The sequence below is a fragment of the Tetrao urogallus genome, assembly GCF_951394365.1.
Source record: "Tetrao urogallus genome assembly, chromosome: 26".
Lineage (NCBI taxonomy): Eukaryota > Metazoa > Chordata > Aves > Galliformes > Phasianidae > Tetrao > Tetrao urogallus.
The window spans coordinates 4181454-4201206 of record NC_136839.1 but is presented as its reverse complement, the minus strand read 5'-3'; the positions used below and the strand labels follow the sequence as shown (position 1 = coordinate 4201206).

Sequence of the window (19753 nt, the reverse complement as noted above, 5' to 3'; positions counted from 1 at the left end):
AGTAAATGGTTCCAGATCATTTTTGGTTTGCAGTATTTCAATATTTCTGCACGGCAGACAACACGGTCCCTGTCCTTACCCACCTAGAAGTCTCTCAATGTCATCCACAACGACGCAGCTGAGCTGGGACTTGTATGCATCATCAAAGATCTGAAAAACAGCAAAAGGAGTCACTGCTAAAAGCACCAAAAGCACAACAGTTGTGATAGGAACTGTCAGTCTGTTTCTAAGTAAGCACAGCAGTATTTAGAGGAATAAACGGAGAATGAAAAAGTTAAAAACTATGCAAGTCTTGCAGTGAACTACTCCTCTGTTCTTAGGGTAACATCCCTCATTTACATGACTAATCCAGTATAATTCAGCTAGAAAAATAAGTGCTGGCTCGCTTCTGTAAATTAAATCTTCTTCCTTCCACCTGGCTACCTGAAATGATTTAAGGAGTTCAACTTGTCTGCATTTGCCCTGTGCCCCAAGTTGTTAAAACCCCTGTTTAGCCAAACCCTACCAACTCAAAACTGTTCATTCAGGCAGCATCTGTTTTTTCCACGTGCAGCCCTGAGCCCTTCCTTCTTCCACCGTTGGAGACAGAGCTCCAGTGCTCATCGATGATCAGGCGTTCTGTCTCGCTGTTAGTGATGATCATACATCAGATCCAGCTGGGACAGAACCAGGACATTTTCCCTTTCAGATGAGTCCCAAACTTCATTCAAACAGACCACATGGAGTTTCCTCAGTTGGGGCAAAGCAAAAGAAGTTTTTTTGTACACAAATGAGTGAAATGCCTGTGAGCTGCAAGCTTAGACATGCTACCTTCAGCAAGATCCTTACTCTCTTTTGGGTCTACCCTATCAAGCACCCTGAAAATATAACTACAACTGACCAAAATAAATGCATGCTAATTTAGATTTCCTGAAGCTGGAAGAATTTGTGTCATTAGTGATTCTGCCACAGAGTTTCATATTACTAGAGAAAATGCACAGTTAAAAGATGGTAACTATGTTGAAAAATAGTATTTTGTAGCTGAGAATGTCGTCTGACAAATTGTGTTACTGTGCTCTTCATGTATGTTGGAGTTTTCACGGAAGGAAACATTACTTTTGGAGCAATCCTTGTGTAAGTGCTAAAGCACTCAAGTGTCACAGGATGAGTCACTGAGTGTCAGTACCAAAAAACATTCATCCAACTTCATAACCACTGTCTGTATAGGAATTTAGGACCTACAGAGAGCACCATCACAGGACAGTCCCGTTCTCATCCAGGATGGAGTTGGGTTGTCATAAAAGAAAGGGTAGAAAAGAAGTACCTTCTTCATTGCCTGGCACTTGGCTGTTTCTGAAAATCCAATCATCTTATCAGGAGAACAGATCTTGATGAAAGGGAAGTTGGATTCCTCAGCTATCTTTGCTGCTAAAGCAGTCTTCCCACTGTGTGGGGGTCCTGAAACAAAGAAATACAATTAGAAAAAAATCAGGGGAGAAGATGGGCCTAGTAAGGCTCAGCATGAACGATATTTTAAAACTGCTTGTTACTTCTTTCACTGAATATCTGAGAAATGACCTTTTCTTCTACTTGCAGAAAAAACAATGCAAATTCAATGCTCCAGATGAAGGAAATGAATGCAACTATTGGAGCACACACAGCCTGATTTGGCATGAAATCACCACAAGGGAAAATGACACATTCTGTAGGATGGGCCACTGTAGAAAGCATGTCTTCCTATTTTGCAGAACCTTTTCGAATCACATTTATGCCTCTGAAAGATATGATGTCTGCAGGTACCAAGCAAACAGCCCGAGTGTCCAGGAAATATTGACAGAGAGAATTTATGATATGCCTGAATGCACACCAGCATAATTTACAGACCAAGGACACATCTTAACACACCCAATCCTAATCAATCCGGAGTGCAATCACAGATCACCACTTGGGCAGCTGACAGGAACAGTTTAAAGAAGGGTCTTTTTGTCTGTTTGGTTTTGTGCAGATATGATTCTTAAAGTTACCTTCTAGAAGAACGCTGACCAGCGGAGTACGGTCACTGTTCTTGGTTTGCTGAACAAGCAGCTCCCCATCATCCAACACCCTCGTTACTGGGTCCCCCCACTTAATAATGCCATTCATGATATAACTTGCATAGTCCTCCTGGTTGGTTCCAAATGCCTGTTTTAACAGAGGGAACATTTACTTCACACTCATCCTCAGCACAAATTCTCATCAGTGAAAGTTGCTCACGGGTTTTGAATCTGCGTCATTTAAAGACAATTCTCAAAAATGGGGCTAAACCTCCTAATTACAAAAGGAATTTGCTTCCTTGCATCATTAACTGTTCTGGGTGACTCTATTATCCAATTACACAGTGCCTACTCACTGGTTTGATATCATTCTCCAAGGATGCAAAGAAGTCTCCTCTTGTCACACGTAAGCTTTCTGCTTTCTCCATGTCTACTTCCACTTTGTTGCTGGCCTAAAGAAGGTAATAAAACACATTAAACACATACAGCACAGCTGCAGAAGATCCCTTTACCAACTTCAATGCAAGGAACCAAAGCTGCAGTTGGGCTACAACCCAAAAGGACTGTTGAATCCGAATCTAAACTTAGGCAAGATTAGAAATTAGGTAGGTTCCCTTTAAAGTAAGGAACTGTTCTCTCCCTTCAGAGTCTGCAGAAATACTTCACTGCAGATTCTGGGTGCTGTATAAAAAGGGGGATGAAAACCTCCATTTTGTGACTTTTTTCAGAAGGACAAACTACAGTTTGGTTTAACCCAACACCATGTTTCCCCACTCCTTCTTTGGCAACTTCAAACAAAGCATTTTCCTCTCCACACACAGAACTCTTTAAGGCGATTGGTAAATATTAGATTTCTTTCTACTTCATTTGCCTCAGTGCAACCAAAGCTGTGAGTATTCCAGGGCAGAACCATCAGTATTGGAATAAACACACCACAACTAGCTCAGCCCACGTTGCTCTCCTTTCTAAACTGAAGACAGCACTTTTCCTTCTGCTGCTCCTAAATTCAGATGCATTACTGACTGTGGCTCCACTCTACACTACAGAGCAGCTCCATTTTCTGCAATTATTTCTAGATCTGCAAATACATGGATTGCCTTAAGCAGCAATCAGGAATTACATAGATATGAAGCAACTTTCCCACTAAGTGTCTCACAAACACTCTGTTACAGACTAATCCCATCTGTACAGTCTGCTGAGAATCCCGCATGGAGTTACAGATATCAGAAAGAGGATTAGGCACCAAAGGGGCAGAAGTTGATCTGCGCAAAGCAATCCATCTAACTGCAAGGTGACATGGCAGAAATCTACTTTACCTGGCGATGAGGTGAAAGATTTTCATTCTTCTACATCCTGGCTTTTGGTAATTTCTTTACTTCCCAATTATACCACAACAAATTTCTCTAGATTCCAAAACAAGCCTAATTTTCATTGAAACTTACCTGCATCTTACATCAGCTCATGGTTTTATCCTGAGAGTATAAGAGCCCTACATCATCTGATTGTTCACAAGGTTAAAAAATGGGATTTCAAGGCATTTCTTGGAAGGCACAGCAACACCTAACATCTTTCCCTACATGGACGAGTCAAACAACACTCCCCCTCCAACACACATCTCAGAGATATCACCTTCTAACTAGGATGATCTACAAGAAGAGCTTAAATGATTCAGAAGAATAATTCCATCTGATTTCCAAATGCAATTTGTAGCTTCACATACACTTCTGAAATCTAGGTCAGGCGTATGATGTATATTTTAAGTTTTGCACTACTCACAGGAGAGAATAAAACATCATTTGGCTGAAGACATCTTCAGAATAAACAGTGAGATTACCCAGAAATACTGTGTGTAAGTGTTTGAGAAGAAAAACAGAGTGTGATTGCTTGACATTTGGAAAACACAGACATCTATTACTGAGATGTCAAGGAGGAGACAGCTCTTTTATATTTATATGTCACCATTGTCTTCTCTCCCACTGCAAAATGCTGGCACAACAGGGAATATATCAAAATCAGCCTCCAAAATCAAGCAAAATTCAAACAATGAAAAAGCATCAATTAGAAGTGGAATTAAATATTTAAAGGAAAATGCTTTGTTTGTGGAGGGATGAAAATGCCTTTCTTTTTTTGAGACAGTACAAGAAAATGAGAAAGTGTTCATCTTTCTGCTTTTTATTATGGGAAACAATAACTTCCTGGCTACACAAAAAATATAAGTAGAAAGAACCAATGCTTCCAACAGATACAAATATCAGAGACATCAAATTATTTTTCTTGCTTAAATTAAAAAGATTTATTTTCTTTGTGTTTAAGGCTGGAGAGATTTTTTTACTTACAATAAATGCATCAATGCTGTGCAATCGATGTTAAAGGCTCTGATCTGCAGTAATTCACACCAATTCTTGGCCACGAGAGAGGTTACATCTTTCAGCCTCTTTCTTCATGAACTAATAATCATCTCGTATTTCAACACCACTGAATACTGTGTTTTGCATCTGGGTTAATATAACCTGACATTTCATGGTCCTTGTAACTCCTTTCTAGTTAAAGATGCACAGCAAACATTGGGAAAGCAAGGTGATGTTCCTCTAGAATGGCGGAAGCTGAAAAGATTACAAGTCCATATGACCACAGAAAAGTCATAAGCCTGCAATCTCATTGTTCTCTATTTCTAGATCATTTATGAAGATGTTGAGCTGCACAAGCTCCAGCAGACACCTCTGCAATATCAGTGACTGTTCTCACTTCCACCTCTTGTTTCCTGTATCCAATCCATTAAACCAAGCCTTTCAGTCTTCACCACAATACACTGAGAGACATTCTCACTGAGCTATGAAAGAGCCACAGAGATGCTGGGAGACGAAAGAGGTGATTTAGAAGGATGTGAAAAGATGCTGTCCATATGGAAACCATCTAAGCTATGTTAAGATGCCACTATATATTGGAATATACAAGAAAAGACTCCACAAATAACGACTTTCTCTTTTTTTTTGCCCCGCAGACAGACGACAGGACTAACCTTGATATGTCTGTTCATTGCAGTAGACTGAGCAGCTCGAACTAAACCTTCTAATTCAGCACCACTGAAGTTTTTTGTCTCCACTGCCAGCTCTGCAATGTCCACATCTTCAGCCAGCAGCTGGTGCTCCCTCATCCGTACTGTGTGGATATGGAGAATCTGGAATCGACCCTTTTCATCTGGCAAACCTGAGTTGTCATACAGAGTGCATGTTAACCAGTGCTTCAGCACAGCTGCAGCAAAGCCCTCCCTGCTCCTCAGTGCTTCCTACGTCTAAAGGCTCTTTCTCCCTATAAGCCATTCCCTCATGTCAGCAGAATATTTTAAAATTCTTATGTTTAATATAATATTTAAACATTTAAAAATTTGCCCTTGGCAAATCGCTTGGCATCATCCTCAAACTACACCAAGAAACAGGGTTCAGTTCCCTATAAGTTCTTTGCTCTCAGGCTCCCATTGCAGGAATTCACCTTACACAACAGCAATCTGGTCAGCCCAAGCACCCCTAAGCACAGTTTCCACCTTGTCATTTTCATACAGCCTTCATTTTCTCAGATGTAGCTGATTATTTCCCAGTTTTTTCCTTAGCAAGTCCCTTCTGAAATGCACATAATGCAACGTACAGAAAATGCCTTTTCTTGAAAGAAAAGTAAGTCAGCAGCACAACATCCTCTCGGTATAAACAAACTCTAATTAAGTTTTCATCTAATTTTCTGTCACTGAAAGGAAACACATCTCAGTAATACTGATGACCCTGCCTGTCCTTCCAATAAATCTCACCACAGTTTGAGATTTTTTTTCAGCTTTGAAATACTCAGTGCCAAGCTCAGAGCACACAAAGTATTTCACGACATTCGAGTGATGTGGAAGAAAACAGGAAAACGTTTTATGGGTTCTTACAAAAACTGCACATCTGAAACTGTGCTTCCAGCCTTTAAACGTGGATCTCCACTGCTTTGGATTTCTCACTGCAAGACAGAAGAACTGTGCCTTCCATCAGTCTCAGCCTATTTTCTGTGCATTCAAACTTCCTTCTGAGGACTGTTAACAGAAGCGAGCACCAAAGTACAGCCACCCTTTGCACTCCATCATAATCACTACTGATTAAACATTCTGATCTCAAATGGAAAGATAACATTGGCTCCTGAGGAATTCTAATCACCAGATAACTGTTATTTAATTGGAGCTGGTATCAGGTAGGTGTGTAAACTACAGAAGACCTTTCTAAATTAATGACAGGTATTCACATTTTCCAGCTCACACCTACCCAATTCCATTGCATAGACCCCGATATCTGGCCAACAGCTTATCAGCTGGTAAATCCAACACAGTGTTTCAATTAGCTGAATAAATTTATAAATTTATGTGGTGAGTTGCACCAACTTTAGCACCCTCCCCATCCTGGTTAGTTGTTCCCATGATGATATGTGTTTGCTTTGCTATTCTAAGTACTTGTGAGCTGATGTACTGAGCTGCACAGCTTGCTTACCAATCTCCATCTTCACCTCCAGTCTCCCCGGTCTCAGGAGAGCTTCATCAATCAGGTCAGGTCTGTTGGTCATTCCTAAGTGCAAAATTAAAACCAGGAGGAGCGTTAGCTGAGATTACTAAGCAGGACTTCAATTCCTGAATACAGTCCATAGAGGTAAGAAGAGACCTCAAAGAGTGTCAAGAAAATTGATGAAAGAGCCTCATTTTCAGAAATACTGGGAAAAGTCATGCCTTAAATTAGAATCAGGGCAATAGAGATCAAACCCACATTGCTCCTGCAATGAACAGAGCAGCAAATTTCAACCTGACCCCATAACAAGAAAGACCACCATACCAATCACCAGGATGTTATTGAGTTGCTCTACTCCATCAATTTTAGACAGCAGCTGGTTGACAACGGTATCATGAACTCCAGTGCTCCCCGCCATGCTGCCTCGCTGCTTGCAGATTGCATCAATCTCATCGAAAATGATGATATGAACACCACTGTTTGCTCCAAGCTATTGGAGAGAAAAGCATGTCAGGAGTGCCACATGTCACCACTGAAAGCCATTTAACAAAACATAACTTCAAAAGAAGATCAGCCAGCGAAATAAGAAACACTGATTTCTTCAAGTGATTTGGACATGGTGTGCATCAGATCCCTCCCCAGTAACATCCTGCTGTGCCCCAAAATGGGTTGGCTGGTACATCCAACCAACCAAACTGGGATGATTGCACCCATCCAACCAACCCACCTGGGATGACTGCATCCATCCAACCAACCCAACTGGGATGATTGCATCCATCCAACCAAACCAACTGCTCCCAATGCTGGAAATATTGGATGGATGTATCCGATGTGGGAAACATCCCAAGTCAAAATGAAGCTAAGAAATACACAGCCTGCCATGTAACTTAGCTCTCCATGTTTCGAAGAGTCCATTTGTTCAGTGCCAATCAGAACACAACTGCTTATTTCCAGGTTCACTCCAAGGTGAAGCAGTTGCAGCTGGTAACAACACAAGATACTTTTTTTTGTGACTGTGTTATGAAGCTTTTTCCCTTCAAACTCCACCTCCAAAACATCCATTGTGGTCAGTGGGGACCACATTAATACTGGGTGAATGTGCTGTCCCTGGCAATCTGCCCCAGACACAAATCATTACAATACCAACCTTTTGGAGACCTTTTTAATCTCACAACTTGTCATCAGGACCATCCCCCCCTCCAGCCAATACCATGTCTATTTTAACAGGTGTGCTACTGCAAAGGAAAGAAGCTCACAGCTTCCAGTCATATTGCAACAAGCGGACAGAAGGAGGCTGTTTACATCCGCGTGGGCTCCCCTGTAAAGCTGGCTGATTCATTAATACACCTTGTGCAGAATAAAGCAATGTCAAGCACTATCACAATCTGCAGAACTGCCGTAAATACTATCAGAAGATCCAACACCCTTGGCTAATGCCTTCTGAAAAGACCTCTCTATATTTAACTCCAACTTACCTGATGCCATCTTTTCTTTATAGAAACTCTTATCAAGATAAAGTGATATGAAGGGCTACCATAGCACAAAGGAAAAAAAAGGTTTTTGCAGCTTCAAACTAAAGACTGGGCTTTCTGTAACCAGCTAAAGTAATGGACAAAAAGAACAAATTTGGGAAGAACAATCTTTGCCTCCAATCACACTTTTTGAGATCCATGCTCTCTAGCTTTGAGGCAGAGAGTTCTTAACCATTAGTTTTCTGCTAAGAAAAAATTAATGGTGTATTGATTATTACAGTCACCACAACATTATTATAATGCAGACTTATGTACTCATGTAACTCAAAAACTTGTAATCATGAGAAGTTATTTGAAGTTCATCCTATTTTACGTGCCCTAACTCCAACTGGACTGTCTCCAAAATAAAACAAGAAAAAGGAAAAAAAAAAAAAAAAAGAGCAAAATGTTTACAAACCAAGTGCTTTTTAAGCACTTTCTGAACAGCTGACACACTGTGTAATATAAAACACAGCAGGATGGGCACTAATGAACTACCTCAAAATGAAAGCTAAACAAACTGTCTGTTTGCAGCACAGCTACCTGGAAGATCAGCTACCTTCTCCAGTTCTACAATATTCAGCTACCTTTTCCAGTTCTACAATATTCTTCTTCCTTTGAGTCAACATTGAGTGAATCTGTAGAACACTAATATTCACTGACTTGCAAGGAGTAACTATAATCAAAAGTGAAGCTGTGACTCAGTCTTTTAATGCAAGCAGCAATTTTCTGATTACAAACTTCCTTTCCAGGCATTCTTTAGGCACATTCATCCTGACCATGCTATTTATCCATGTTTGCATTACCCTTCTTTGTTCCTCTTCTGCATCAGCAAACAGCTTGCGGATGTTGGCCTCAGACTCGCCCACGTATTTATTGAGGATTTCTGGCCCATTGACCACTTTTGGTTCTCTGGCATTCAGCATCTTGCCAATCTGTCTGGCCATAAGTGTTTTACCACAGCCTGGAGGTCCATATAGCAGAATGCCTTTCACATGCTTGCAGCCTAGAACGAGAGAGAACACGATTAAAAACAGGGTTTCATAGGAAAGAGCCAGGGAAGTGGTGGAGTCACCGTTCCTGGAGGTGTTCAAGAACCACGGAGATGTGGAGCTGAGGGACACACCTGTGGGTATGATGAGCATGGGCTGGGGCTGGACTTGGTGAGCTTGGAGACCTTCTCCAAAATAATGATTCTGTGACTTCTCACTTCCCCCACAGGGGCACATAGCACAGGTCAGGACAACCTTCCCTTACAGGAAGGTTTCAGTTGAGTTTAATTTTCGTATATAAAGGGAAATGAAGCATCCTTCACAACACCAGTGACTGCCAACGTTACCCAACTGAAGCTCAGCTCCCAGTGTAGATGCAGATAGTGGAGATCATTGCTTCCTGAATCAGAAATCATAGATTATTAGGTAATAATGTTTAACTTTTTACCCCTGCATTGAGCTTTAATGAGTCTAGTTCTGAATTTTTAGGACAAATATGGAGGAAGGCACAAAAGATAAGGCTGCATGGAGCCTGGGTAGCTTGACCTGGTAGCTGGCAACCAGCTCACAGCAGGGGGTTGCAGCTGAGTGACCTTTAAGGTTCTTTTCTACTCAAGCCATTGTATGATTCTATGAAACTGAGAAAGGCTTCTAAGAGCCACTGGAACCATTACAGGCCAAAAAAAGCTTGACTGGTAACTAAAGAGATCCAAAAAATTTCTAATTTAATCAAATAACAGGACTGTTGATCACTGTGCGTGAGCACTGGCATTTACATTCTACCCTTTGAGAAGAGGAAAGATCCAATGGATCCAAAGCTGGGAACATCCAGCTGATACATGATAACATCCATCATGATACAGCATGATGGATGAGAGACACATCCGTGTGAAAACAAGAAAGCTCTCCCCTGGATTCACAGAATTTTAGATTCTGTTTTAAAGACAACGAACAACAACTCACACCACAGCCACTCCCACTCACCAGCCCTACAGGACATCCCAAGGAAGGAGACCAGGAGGAAGCTGCATCCATCTGAACACAAGTGGTCAATTACAGGGTATGGAGTCCTGTACCACCTTCTCTATTTCTCTTGCTCCATCCAATATTGGTACATTTGAAGACAAAAAACTGTTTTGCTTCAAGAATATTAGATTTTTCTAAAACCTTAGAAACCTTAAAGTACTCTAATGCATTTAGAGAACAAGTACTTTCCTTACCAATGCTCAACTGTGACTTAATTTCAGTCACTCCTTAATATTACGTGATGAACTCACTTCAACATGAAAAACAGCTCAACACAAAATGTTTTCTAACATCAGCACACACTGCTCCCTCTCCTTCAGGTTGTTAGTGCATTGAAGTTTAAAGAGAACATCGCTGTGAGGAGCTTCTCACCCCTACCACAATCCCAAACAGAGATAGTGAAGCACTGCTTAATAAACAGTAATAAACCTGGAGGATTTCTCCATGGAAAACAAAGTGTAAAGAATGAAAAGAAAGAGAAAAGAAAATATTGCAAAAAAATCAAGATGTCTGGTTAAGAAGAATCCATCAGTCAACTTTCAGGCACCTACGAGTCAAGAAGCACAAACACACGCTGTCAGTGAAGAACCAGTTTTGCACAGGAACAAATGAGGCTCAGATAAATTAAAAGCTACTCCTGTCAAATCAATGTCACGAGAGGTATTGTGAACGTGTTTTGCAGAGGAACATGATCACCTATGTAGCCAAGCAGCACAAAGCAGGGTTTTGATGATGAGTGATGCTTTCAGGGGAAATAGCAGGGAAAGAAAGTCAGCAGTGCTCAGAAAGCTCCAAAGTGTTCAAGCAGGAGAGGCCATCCGAAGGCTACCAACAAGTCAGGGCACATGCAGACAGCCCTGCTAGCATCCCAGTAGGGTAGGAAAGCTGCACTGTGCTGCATTATCTCTTTGTAGCACACCTTCAAAAAAGAAGCAGCAAAAATACCAACTCTGGGTATTTTTAAAATAGACAAGTGATGACAAACTACAAATGTTAGGTCTCAAATCACAGTGAGATGCGAAGGAATTCTGAGTGAGGTTATCTCCACATGCTGATTTCACCAATGTTGCCAAATGTCAATACTATTATGAGAACCTTAGAAACACAGATTATTAGCAGTGCAGACAACTAACTCATTAAGCTTACAATTAGGTGCCCAAATCAAAGGTCATTCCTGTAACGGGATACTCTAATTATGAATTAAATGACATGTGGTTACAGGCTGAATAGAGATGTTAACAGGAACTAAAATAGACCAATATAGGAACTCTTCCACACAAAATATTAGGGAAAAGTCACAAAAAAACACTAAGAGTGGGAGTTCTGAACCAGAATGTCACTTACCCAGAGACAGCATGAAGTTCATTCGTTCAACTCTCATTATTCACTTTTTTGAAAGATCAGAAGAAATGTTTTAGCATCACAGGGATTTTCTACCTGGGAGTGTAATTCCCCTTTTAATTAAAATGAAAGCATTCTGTTGTAACTGTATCACTCAGATACACCTATCAGGAATCTGCATCGAAAGCAAAGCACTGATCTTGAATGCAGGGAGAGATGCTTATCTCTGCACATTCAGCTCCAAGCAGGTTACAATAAGATCAGGGTTCCTAGACTTCACCTGCTCCATGGACAACATTGGCCCAAAACATAGTGGAATTTCCCCCTCCTCTCAACCCATAAGTCCAGCAGTATTTCAGCCTACATCACTGCCTCCCGTTATTAGGATTTATGTGCTACTAGGTGTTACTAGGATTTATGTGCTGCTGACAAGCAGCAGAACCAAAGGAAATAGTCCCTGTTTTGAGTTCAGAGATGGGACATGCAAACCCCTATCAAAAAGAAGTTTCTCTGGAACAACAATGACAAAAAAAAAAAAAAAAAAAAAAAAAAAAAGATTAAATGCCTCTATCTCAAACAGTTACAAAAATGTCATTAATTTAAAACACAGATTTCATAAGTCCTTGGATGGACTGCTGAACACAACAGCTGATGCTTAGAGTCGCATCCTACCTGGATGTTAAGAGCCATAAATCTCATCAGCATTCTCTACTTTTTGGAGTAAAGCTGAATCACTTCTGTCTACTTAAAGTCAGAATGATGTAATTATAAATACATTATGGAACACCTACCTACAGAGTTAATCAGATTAAACAAATGTCAAACTAACAGGGTTACTGGGATGTCCCAAAACTAGTTTCCAGCCAGAGCAGTGCTGTACTTAGCAAGCAGTGGTAATGCCTGCTATGGAACACCACAACTGCAGCCAAAAGAAGTGAGAGAAGACGTCCTTGTAATTCAGTACTGGGTGCTGGCCGTGGCCATCAACAAAGCAAAAACCCCTGTGGCACTTCTGGTGACAAACACCTCTTCCCTTTGTTACATGCCTGCCTTTTGTGAGCTGCATTTCACATTTCCTGTGCTGAAAGAGCAAACACCCACTGATCTGGGTGACCACACTGCAGCCTTTTAATACCTCAAGGGAGCCTACAGACAGGAGGGGAATCAACTCTTTGAAAGGGCTGATACTGTAAGAGGAGGGGAAATGGTTTTAAGTTGAGGGAAGGGAGATTTAGGTCGGACATCAGAGGGAAATTCTTTACTCAGAGAGTGGTGAGGTACTGGAACAGCTGCCCAGAGAGGCTGTGGTTGCCCCATTCTCGCAGGTGTTCAAGGCCAGGCTAGATGGGGCCCTGGGCAGCCTGGTTTAGTATTAACCGTGGAGGTTGGTGGCCCTGAAGGTTGCAGGGCGGTTGGAGATTCATGATCCTTGAGGTCCCTTCCAACCCTGGCCTTTCTGTGATTCTGTGATCTCCTTCCAGGGCTGAAGACCTTCAAGACATTCAGTCCACATACAGAAGCTATTCTGAGCCCATCATCCCAATGCCCTGCTCTAAAGCTCTCCAGTTCTACTGCATCCTTTCTGACTGGAACTGGATGGGCTTTAAGGTCCCTTCCATCCCAAGCCTTTGGGTTAAACAAGAACAGAAGCTGAACAATAATGGCCCCGGTATGAATACATGAGACACAGCACAAGCGATAAGCCTCTATAGCATGACGTGGCACTGCTTTGAGTGTTCAGCTCAGCCAGACTTTAACCACTGGGCTTCTCACCTATCTAGTCTGTCTTACAGCAGTTTGCCCACCAGGATGTTATAAGCACTGAAAGCCTTGAGATGAACAATATCCACACCCCTCCCCTGATTCTCTGATCTCCTAACTGTAGGACAACTGAAAGGAGTTTGTGGCGAGGTGGGGTCAGCCTCAGCTCCCAGGTAACAGTGACAGGATGAGAAGGAATGGCCTCAAGTTGTACCAAGTTGTACCAAGGGGAGGTTGAGGTTGGCTAGGAGAAAATACTTCCCTAAAAGAGTGGTGATGCATTGGAACAGGCTGTCCAGGGAGGTGATGGAGTCCCCATCTCTGGAAGTGATCAAGAGATGTAGTACTGAGGCACATGGTTTAGTGGGCAGTATTGTTGGTAGGTGGATGTTTGGACTTAGTTATCATAGAAGTCTTTTCCAACCTTGGTTAAAGACCATTTTTACTTCGTACATCCATGCTGAACACTCCTTATCATCTCCTTCTCCTTCATACGTCTGTTTTCTCCATCCATTTCCACCTTCCCAGGAACTGCAAGAAGAACCCCAGCTACTCCTCTACACCTTCATGAAGACAGGAGTAATATTTGCTTTCTTCCAGTCTCACATGACTTGATGTGAGGAGAGCAATTCATTTTATAATTGCATTAGGAGGTGAAGACACAGGAAAGCATTGGTCCAACTCTTGACAGAAAGGAAAGATCAACCATAGGCAATGCTAAGTTCAAACTGCAAAATACTTTTTAATTGAGTGATGATTTAAATTACGAGGCAGTCAACATTCATATCAGTGATAAAGAAGGAAGATCTCAGTACAGAACAGGAGAAGAATGAGACAGTTCACAGGAGCATTGAAGACTTAGAGATTACACCTGGACTTGGACTTCACCCAAAAGCACTCCAAGCACGTGAAGGCATCTCAAAGTCACTGAGAACACATGTGGGTAAGGCAATGGGGGGGGGAAGAACGTGATCACCACTCTTCATGTTACTAAGGAAAAGAAGAGCCAGGGGAAAGAAAAGGAGCCATGGGGTTGGACTAAACCCTGAGAGATCCCTTCCAACTTCAACTACTTTCCAATTCTGTTGTATAGACCTACCACTAACTTAATTCCTAGAGAACTCCGGTATGGTGTCCTTTTAACTAGGTGAAAATAAGGATATGAAAAACACCCAAAAGAAATTTAGTATATACATCTAAAGACAACTTCCCTCTAGGAAAAGGTATGAGGTCACACAGATGGAGAAGAGAAAAAAAAAAGAATGAATTGAGATTCAGACCTTCACAAAGATATGCAGGACCTCTTTATAACTTTGAGCTTTATAAACGCATACGAAAAACAGTGCCCAAATAAAGTTAAAGATTAGTTGGAAAGAAAACACCAAACCAATAACTCTGAAGCATCAGCATACATTGTTTTTATTGATAACTTGAATGATGGAGCAGAATGATAGAACTGAGTTGGAAGGGACCTTTAAAGGTCATCTGACCCAACTCCTCCACAGTAAGCCAGGATACCTACAGCTAAACCAGGGTGCTCAGAGTCCAACCCAGCCTGACTTCGAATGCCTCCAGGGACAGGGGAGGCAACAGATCTCTGGGCAACCTGTGGGTTCACCACCCTTACCTTAATAAACTTTTTTCTTGTATTCAAACTAAGTCTCCCCTCTTTCCATTTGAAACCTTTTTCCCCTGTCCTGTCACAACAAACCCTGCTAAAGAGTCTCACCCTCCACTACTGACAGCTCACCAGGTCTGCCTGCAGCCCCCTCCACTCCAGGCCAAACAGCCCCAGCTCCTCAGCCCGTCCTTGCAGGGGAGATGTTCCACCTCTCAGATAACTTTTGTGGCCCTCCTCTGGATGCACTCCAGCAGGTCCATGTCTCCCAGTTCTGAGAACACCACATCCAGACGCAGCACCAGATGAGCTCCCACAGCATAGAGCAGAGGGGCAGGATCACCTATTAAAGCTGCACCTTACATGAACAAACAAGAGTCCCCTTCAAAAAGATAAAAACTAAATAATAATAATAATCTATTTTTAAAAAGGGCAGAAAGGACAACCCAGGGAGCTAATGACCAATGACCTGTCAGTCTCACCTCAGTGTCAGAGGAAATCATGGAGCAGATCCTGCTGGAAGCTGTGCTAAGGCACATAGAAGAGAGGGAGGTGACACAGGACACTCAGCAAGGCTTCACAAGGACAGGTGCAGCCTGACCAGCCTTCTGGCTTTTTATGATGGCATAACAGCATCAGTGAACCAAGGAAGAGCCACCATTGTCATCTATCAGGATTTGAGTGAAGCTTTTCACGTGGTACCCAGAACACTCTTCTCTCCACATTGGAAATCATAGAATCATAGAATCACCAAGGTTGGAAAAGACCTAAAAGATCATCCAGTCCAACTGTTCACCTATTCCCAATAGCTCCCACTAAACCATGTCCCTCAACACAGCATCCAGCCTTTCCTTGAACACCCCCAGGCTCGGTGACTCCATCACCTCCCTGGGCATCCATTCCAGTGCCTGACCACCCTTTCTGAAAAGTAATACTTCCTAATGAAAGATACAGATCTGATGGGCTTTGTTACAATAAGGGCAGTGAAGCCTTGGCACAGGTTGCCCAGAAAGGCAGTGGGTGCCTCGTTCTTGGAGACATTCAAGGTCAGGCTGGACAGGGCTCTGAGCACCTGATCTAGCTGTAGATGTCCACGTTCACTGCAGGAGACTTAGACCAGATGGCCTCTAAGGACCCTTTCTAACTCCAATAATTCTGTATGATAAATTGCTGCAAGGTTGACAATAATTGGAAAGTTTAGACAGTAAAGATACTCTAAGCAGTGGCATAAGCTGCATTAGGAAGTTCTTGCATTATCACCAATTATAGATTAGACATCTCTGACAGTGATGTTTCATTTTTAATGAAATCCTACTTTAAAAATAGACTGGGTGAGATCCTAACACTCTTATAGTATCTGAGCACTTCAAGAACAGGCAGTGAATATGAAAGGTCATCCACCTGGTGAAATATCTGTTTCAGTTAGAAAAAAAAAAAACAACAACAACAAAGAATGTTACAGTGTTCCATAATACAACACTCATCAAACAAAAAGGAGAAGCATTAGTTTCTACAAGAGGATGACTTACGCAGCAAAAAAGAGTAGCCAAAACCAGACCTAAGCAACTAATAGGGATGAAAGGCTGCATGTGGTTCACTACGTAGGTGCATGGGTTTACCTGAGCCAAACGTCACAAGATCACCAGGGGTCAAACACCAGGTAAAAAGGAAGTACACCATGGCCCCAAATTCCTGACCCTAATAACCACAAAGCAAGGCAGCAGCGTTTTGCTCCCTGGAGAGAACGTGCAGTTATTTCTGCGCAAGAGATTGTGGACTCTGCCAAGCAACTACCTGGCTTCTGGGAGCTCACCAGGGAAGGTCAGGTTGCTTTGTAGAAGATCTTACCACAGAGGTGATATTGCTGGAGATATCCCTGTGTTACAGACCAGAGATTGAGAGCATCACTTTTACGAAGCACATGATCCACAATAAGGATGACTTGGCATAAGCAGGTCTGCAGTTTGACTTTATTACCACAATCTCTGAGTTCTCAACAGGAACGAAAGAGCTGCAACTCAATGATGCTTTTAATCACCATCAACATTTTCTCTGCAGACTGACCAAGTGTGCAGAACCAGTGTGTGGTGGATCAGCTGCAGCACACCTGTGTGGAAACCTTCCTTCTTACATGTGCATCAACAGACCAAATGGCCACTTGATGTTTCCAAGGATGTTAATGAAGCTGGTCAGTCTTCAGCAGTGTCCACTCCAAACAGGTGTTTGCCATTCAGCTGCAGGACAAAAAACTCCCTCCCTGAGATGAAGACCCTCCCCACACATATAACCTCCTCTTCAGAGTCTCTTTTCTCTTCTTTAAGATGATCAATGAGCAAATGCCCTGCACCTTTCCTCTCTTCTGGGTTACAAAAATAGATCTGCAGGAACTTGCCAACCCCCCTATTGAGAGCAACCCAATTCAGAAGGGTTCTGCAGGGCCCCCACTGTGCCTGAATCTGAGGAGATCAGGAAAGTCAGTGTGGATGTTCTAGGGGTTTCACTGAGTTTCCTAGAAATAAAATACCTTGTACACATTGCCCTTTACAAGGATTCCAAGAGAAGCAGCTGTTATTTCTCTACCGTGAGACTTCATCTCGAGTCGTCCTTTTATTCTGGCTCTCCTTTGGAAAGAGGATTGGATCTAGATGATGTTTAAGGTCCCTTCCAACCTAAGCCATTCTATGATCGACAATGTTCATAATACTAAAGAATCCCTATAAATGACTGTAAACCTGCAGCCTTAGAAGCAATCAGCTTAAATTGATTAAACTGCCCCGAAGTCTGCTGCTGAACACTCCTGCTGCTACAGCCCGTGCAGTTGTGTCACATCAAACCAACCAGAGAACAGGCTGCTGGGTTGGTTGGGTTTTGGTTTTTGTTCTGTTTTATTTTTCACTTTCAATTGTATTAGCTCTTTTCAGAGGCATACAATCCCAAAGCCAACAAGAGGTGGTAAATATGAACATGGGAAAGGCGTGGGTAGGGAAAATGAAACTGTCCCGTTCCAGGGCAGCTATGGAAATGTTTGGTGACCAGCTGAAATGGATCTTAGATTTCTTTTCTTGTATAAACCAGAGGCTGCAGCATCTGAATAGCATTTACATCCTTGGATGATATGGTTAACTAACATTGATTTATATGCTCCAAACCCAGAACATTCCTTGGAAGTTAGATAAACCACACACAAATTGCAAGCAATTTCTGAAGGGTCTATACTGCCTCTGTGTAGTTACGGGACAGAAATATTTATTGCATTTGGCATGGAAGTTGCAGTCTGTAAGCAAAAAACAGAAGTGGGTGAGTGCTGGAGCACCAGATAGCAAGCAAATTCTTTCTTTTCCTTTCCCAATAAATTATATACAAAGGTGAACAGCTGTCACATTGACATTTCAGATCTGAAATATAGTTAAGAGCAAGTTATAACTAAGGCAAAGAAAATGAATGTCAGAAAGTTTTGTTATTTCAAATTTCAGATAAGCTCTTTAGCCCTAGGGTTCATCAGAGCTCCGTTTGGAGTCAAGCTCCTTACCAGAAAAATGTTTCTTTGTGTAGTATGTGTGTAAACACGCACAAGTAAGGGTATATGTATTTATACAAATAGTATGGCACACCTTGAATTCAAGATTAGCCCCTAGGAGGCCTTCCCTAACAGATCGATACGAAATACGTTAGGCAGCTGAGAGAGAATCATGCACTAATTGGATTTAGCCCAGGGGTTCTTCAACATTTCTCCCTAAGTGCTTAAAGCACTTAGAATAGACCTAACACACCTCACAGAGGAGTTTACTCCAACATCAATTCCACAAACACTGGTAATGGACACGCTCCACGCAGGCACACACAAACAGGACGTATCTTCTGATGAAAATCTGTTTTGTCATCAGAATCGTGATTGCTTCCATTTGTGGGAAGAGGGAAGGTGGATCAAGAAACATAAACATATTTAGAAATTCTGTAGCTCTGAATTCCAAATTTAAATACGATCCCACAAAGATTACATTCAGAGAATGAAGACGAGCTAGAACATCCTCAGCCACGTTATGGGAAAAAGTTATTTGCAGCTGCACATTGCTTAATAAAATTAAATCAGTCCCATTTATCTGCCTGCCAGCACATGTTTACAAAGTAATGGCACTGCCTCTGCTTCCCCAGACCCCAAACGGCTGTTTAAGAATCTGTACTTTTATTTTACCAACTCCACGACATGCCACAGCCTCTGCATCCTCTCCAGCACTTCCAATTGGGTCAATCCAGGATCGCAGCTAATACTCTTTTTTGGGCTAACACTTTGAGAAGGATATAAGTTCACAGTGCAGCGGCCAGGACAACAGATACAGTACATAATGCAGGATCATTAAGGGCAGAATTTCCTTTGATTTGTACAGAAAGCCCACTGCCAACAAGTCAGAAGTGGGAGCATTTGGTCTCACTGCTGTGAACAAATGATGCATTCAGGAGAAGAGGTAGTGTCTGGGTTTTAACAGAAAAGTATTCAGTTAAACCATGTATCTCATTTGCTCAGACACTTCATGCACAGTGCTGAACATCCAAGCTGCTCCCCATAACAGGAGTATGAAAGACATTTGGGAGCAACAGTAGAAGAAAAGAATTTGTCAGTCTATTAGCTCTCCAAGCAACTGCCATATTATAGCATAAGGCTCTTACATGATAGCCGGTCTTCTCAAGCCAGGATTGTACTTACCCATTTGCTCCACAATTTCAGGTGGAAAAACTCGAGAAGCAAAAGCTCGTCGGAAAATATCTGAGAACTCTTTGTCAAGGCCCCCAATGCCCATTTTCTCAAAATTCCAGTCTGGGTTGATGATGGACTGGCGGTTCTCTTTGGTCTTCGATTTACCTGGAAAAAAAGAAACCACTTCAAACTCCTGGCACAGCAGAACTGCAGTAAATATAATACAAGCACCAAATTGGCTCTACCCAGGGAACCCAGCACTTCACAGAATCACACAGA

The 19753-nt window shown here is 42.1% G+C and overlaps 1 protein-coding gene across 1 annotated transcript in view; it reads right to left on the bottom strand.

Annotated features, from left to right (window-relative positions):
• The window catches only part of NSF (N-ethylmaleimide sensitive factor, vesicle fusing ATPase), a gene marked incomplete at both ends in the record, with an annotated part of 46455 nt that overhangs the window by 12537 nt on the left and 14165 nt on the right, over nucleotides 1–19753 (bottom strand). The window contains 9 exons of the mRNA XM_079547245.1: nucleotides 84–150; nucleotides 1304–1437; nucleotides 2004–2160; nucleotides 2369–2464; nucleotides 5032–5219; nucleotides 6521–6595; nucleotides 6857–7022; nucleotides 8850–9049; nucleotides 19484–19639. Coding sequence (XP_079403371.1) covers nucleotides 84–150; nucleotides 1304–1437; nucleotides 2004–2160; nucleotides 2369–2464; nucleotides 5032–5219; nucleotides 6521–6595; nucleotides 6857–7022; nucleotides 8850–9049; nucleotides 19484–19639 — 1239 coding nt within the window. The remainder of the gene's footprint in view (nucleotides 1–83; nucleotides 151–1303; nucleotides 1438–2003; nucleotides 2161–2368; nucleotides 2465–5031; nucleotides 5220–6520; nucleotides 6596–6856; nucleotides 7023–8849; nucleotides 9050–19483; nucleotides 19640–19753) is intronic.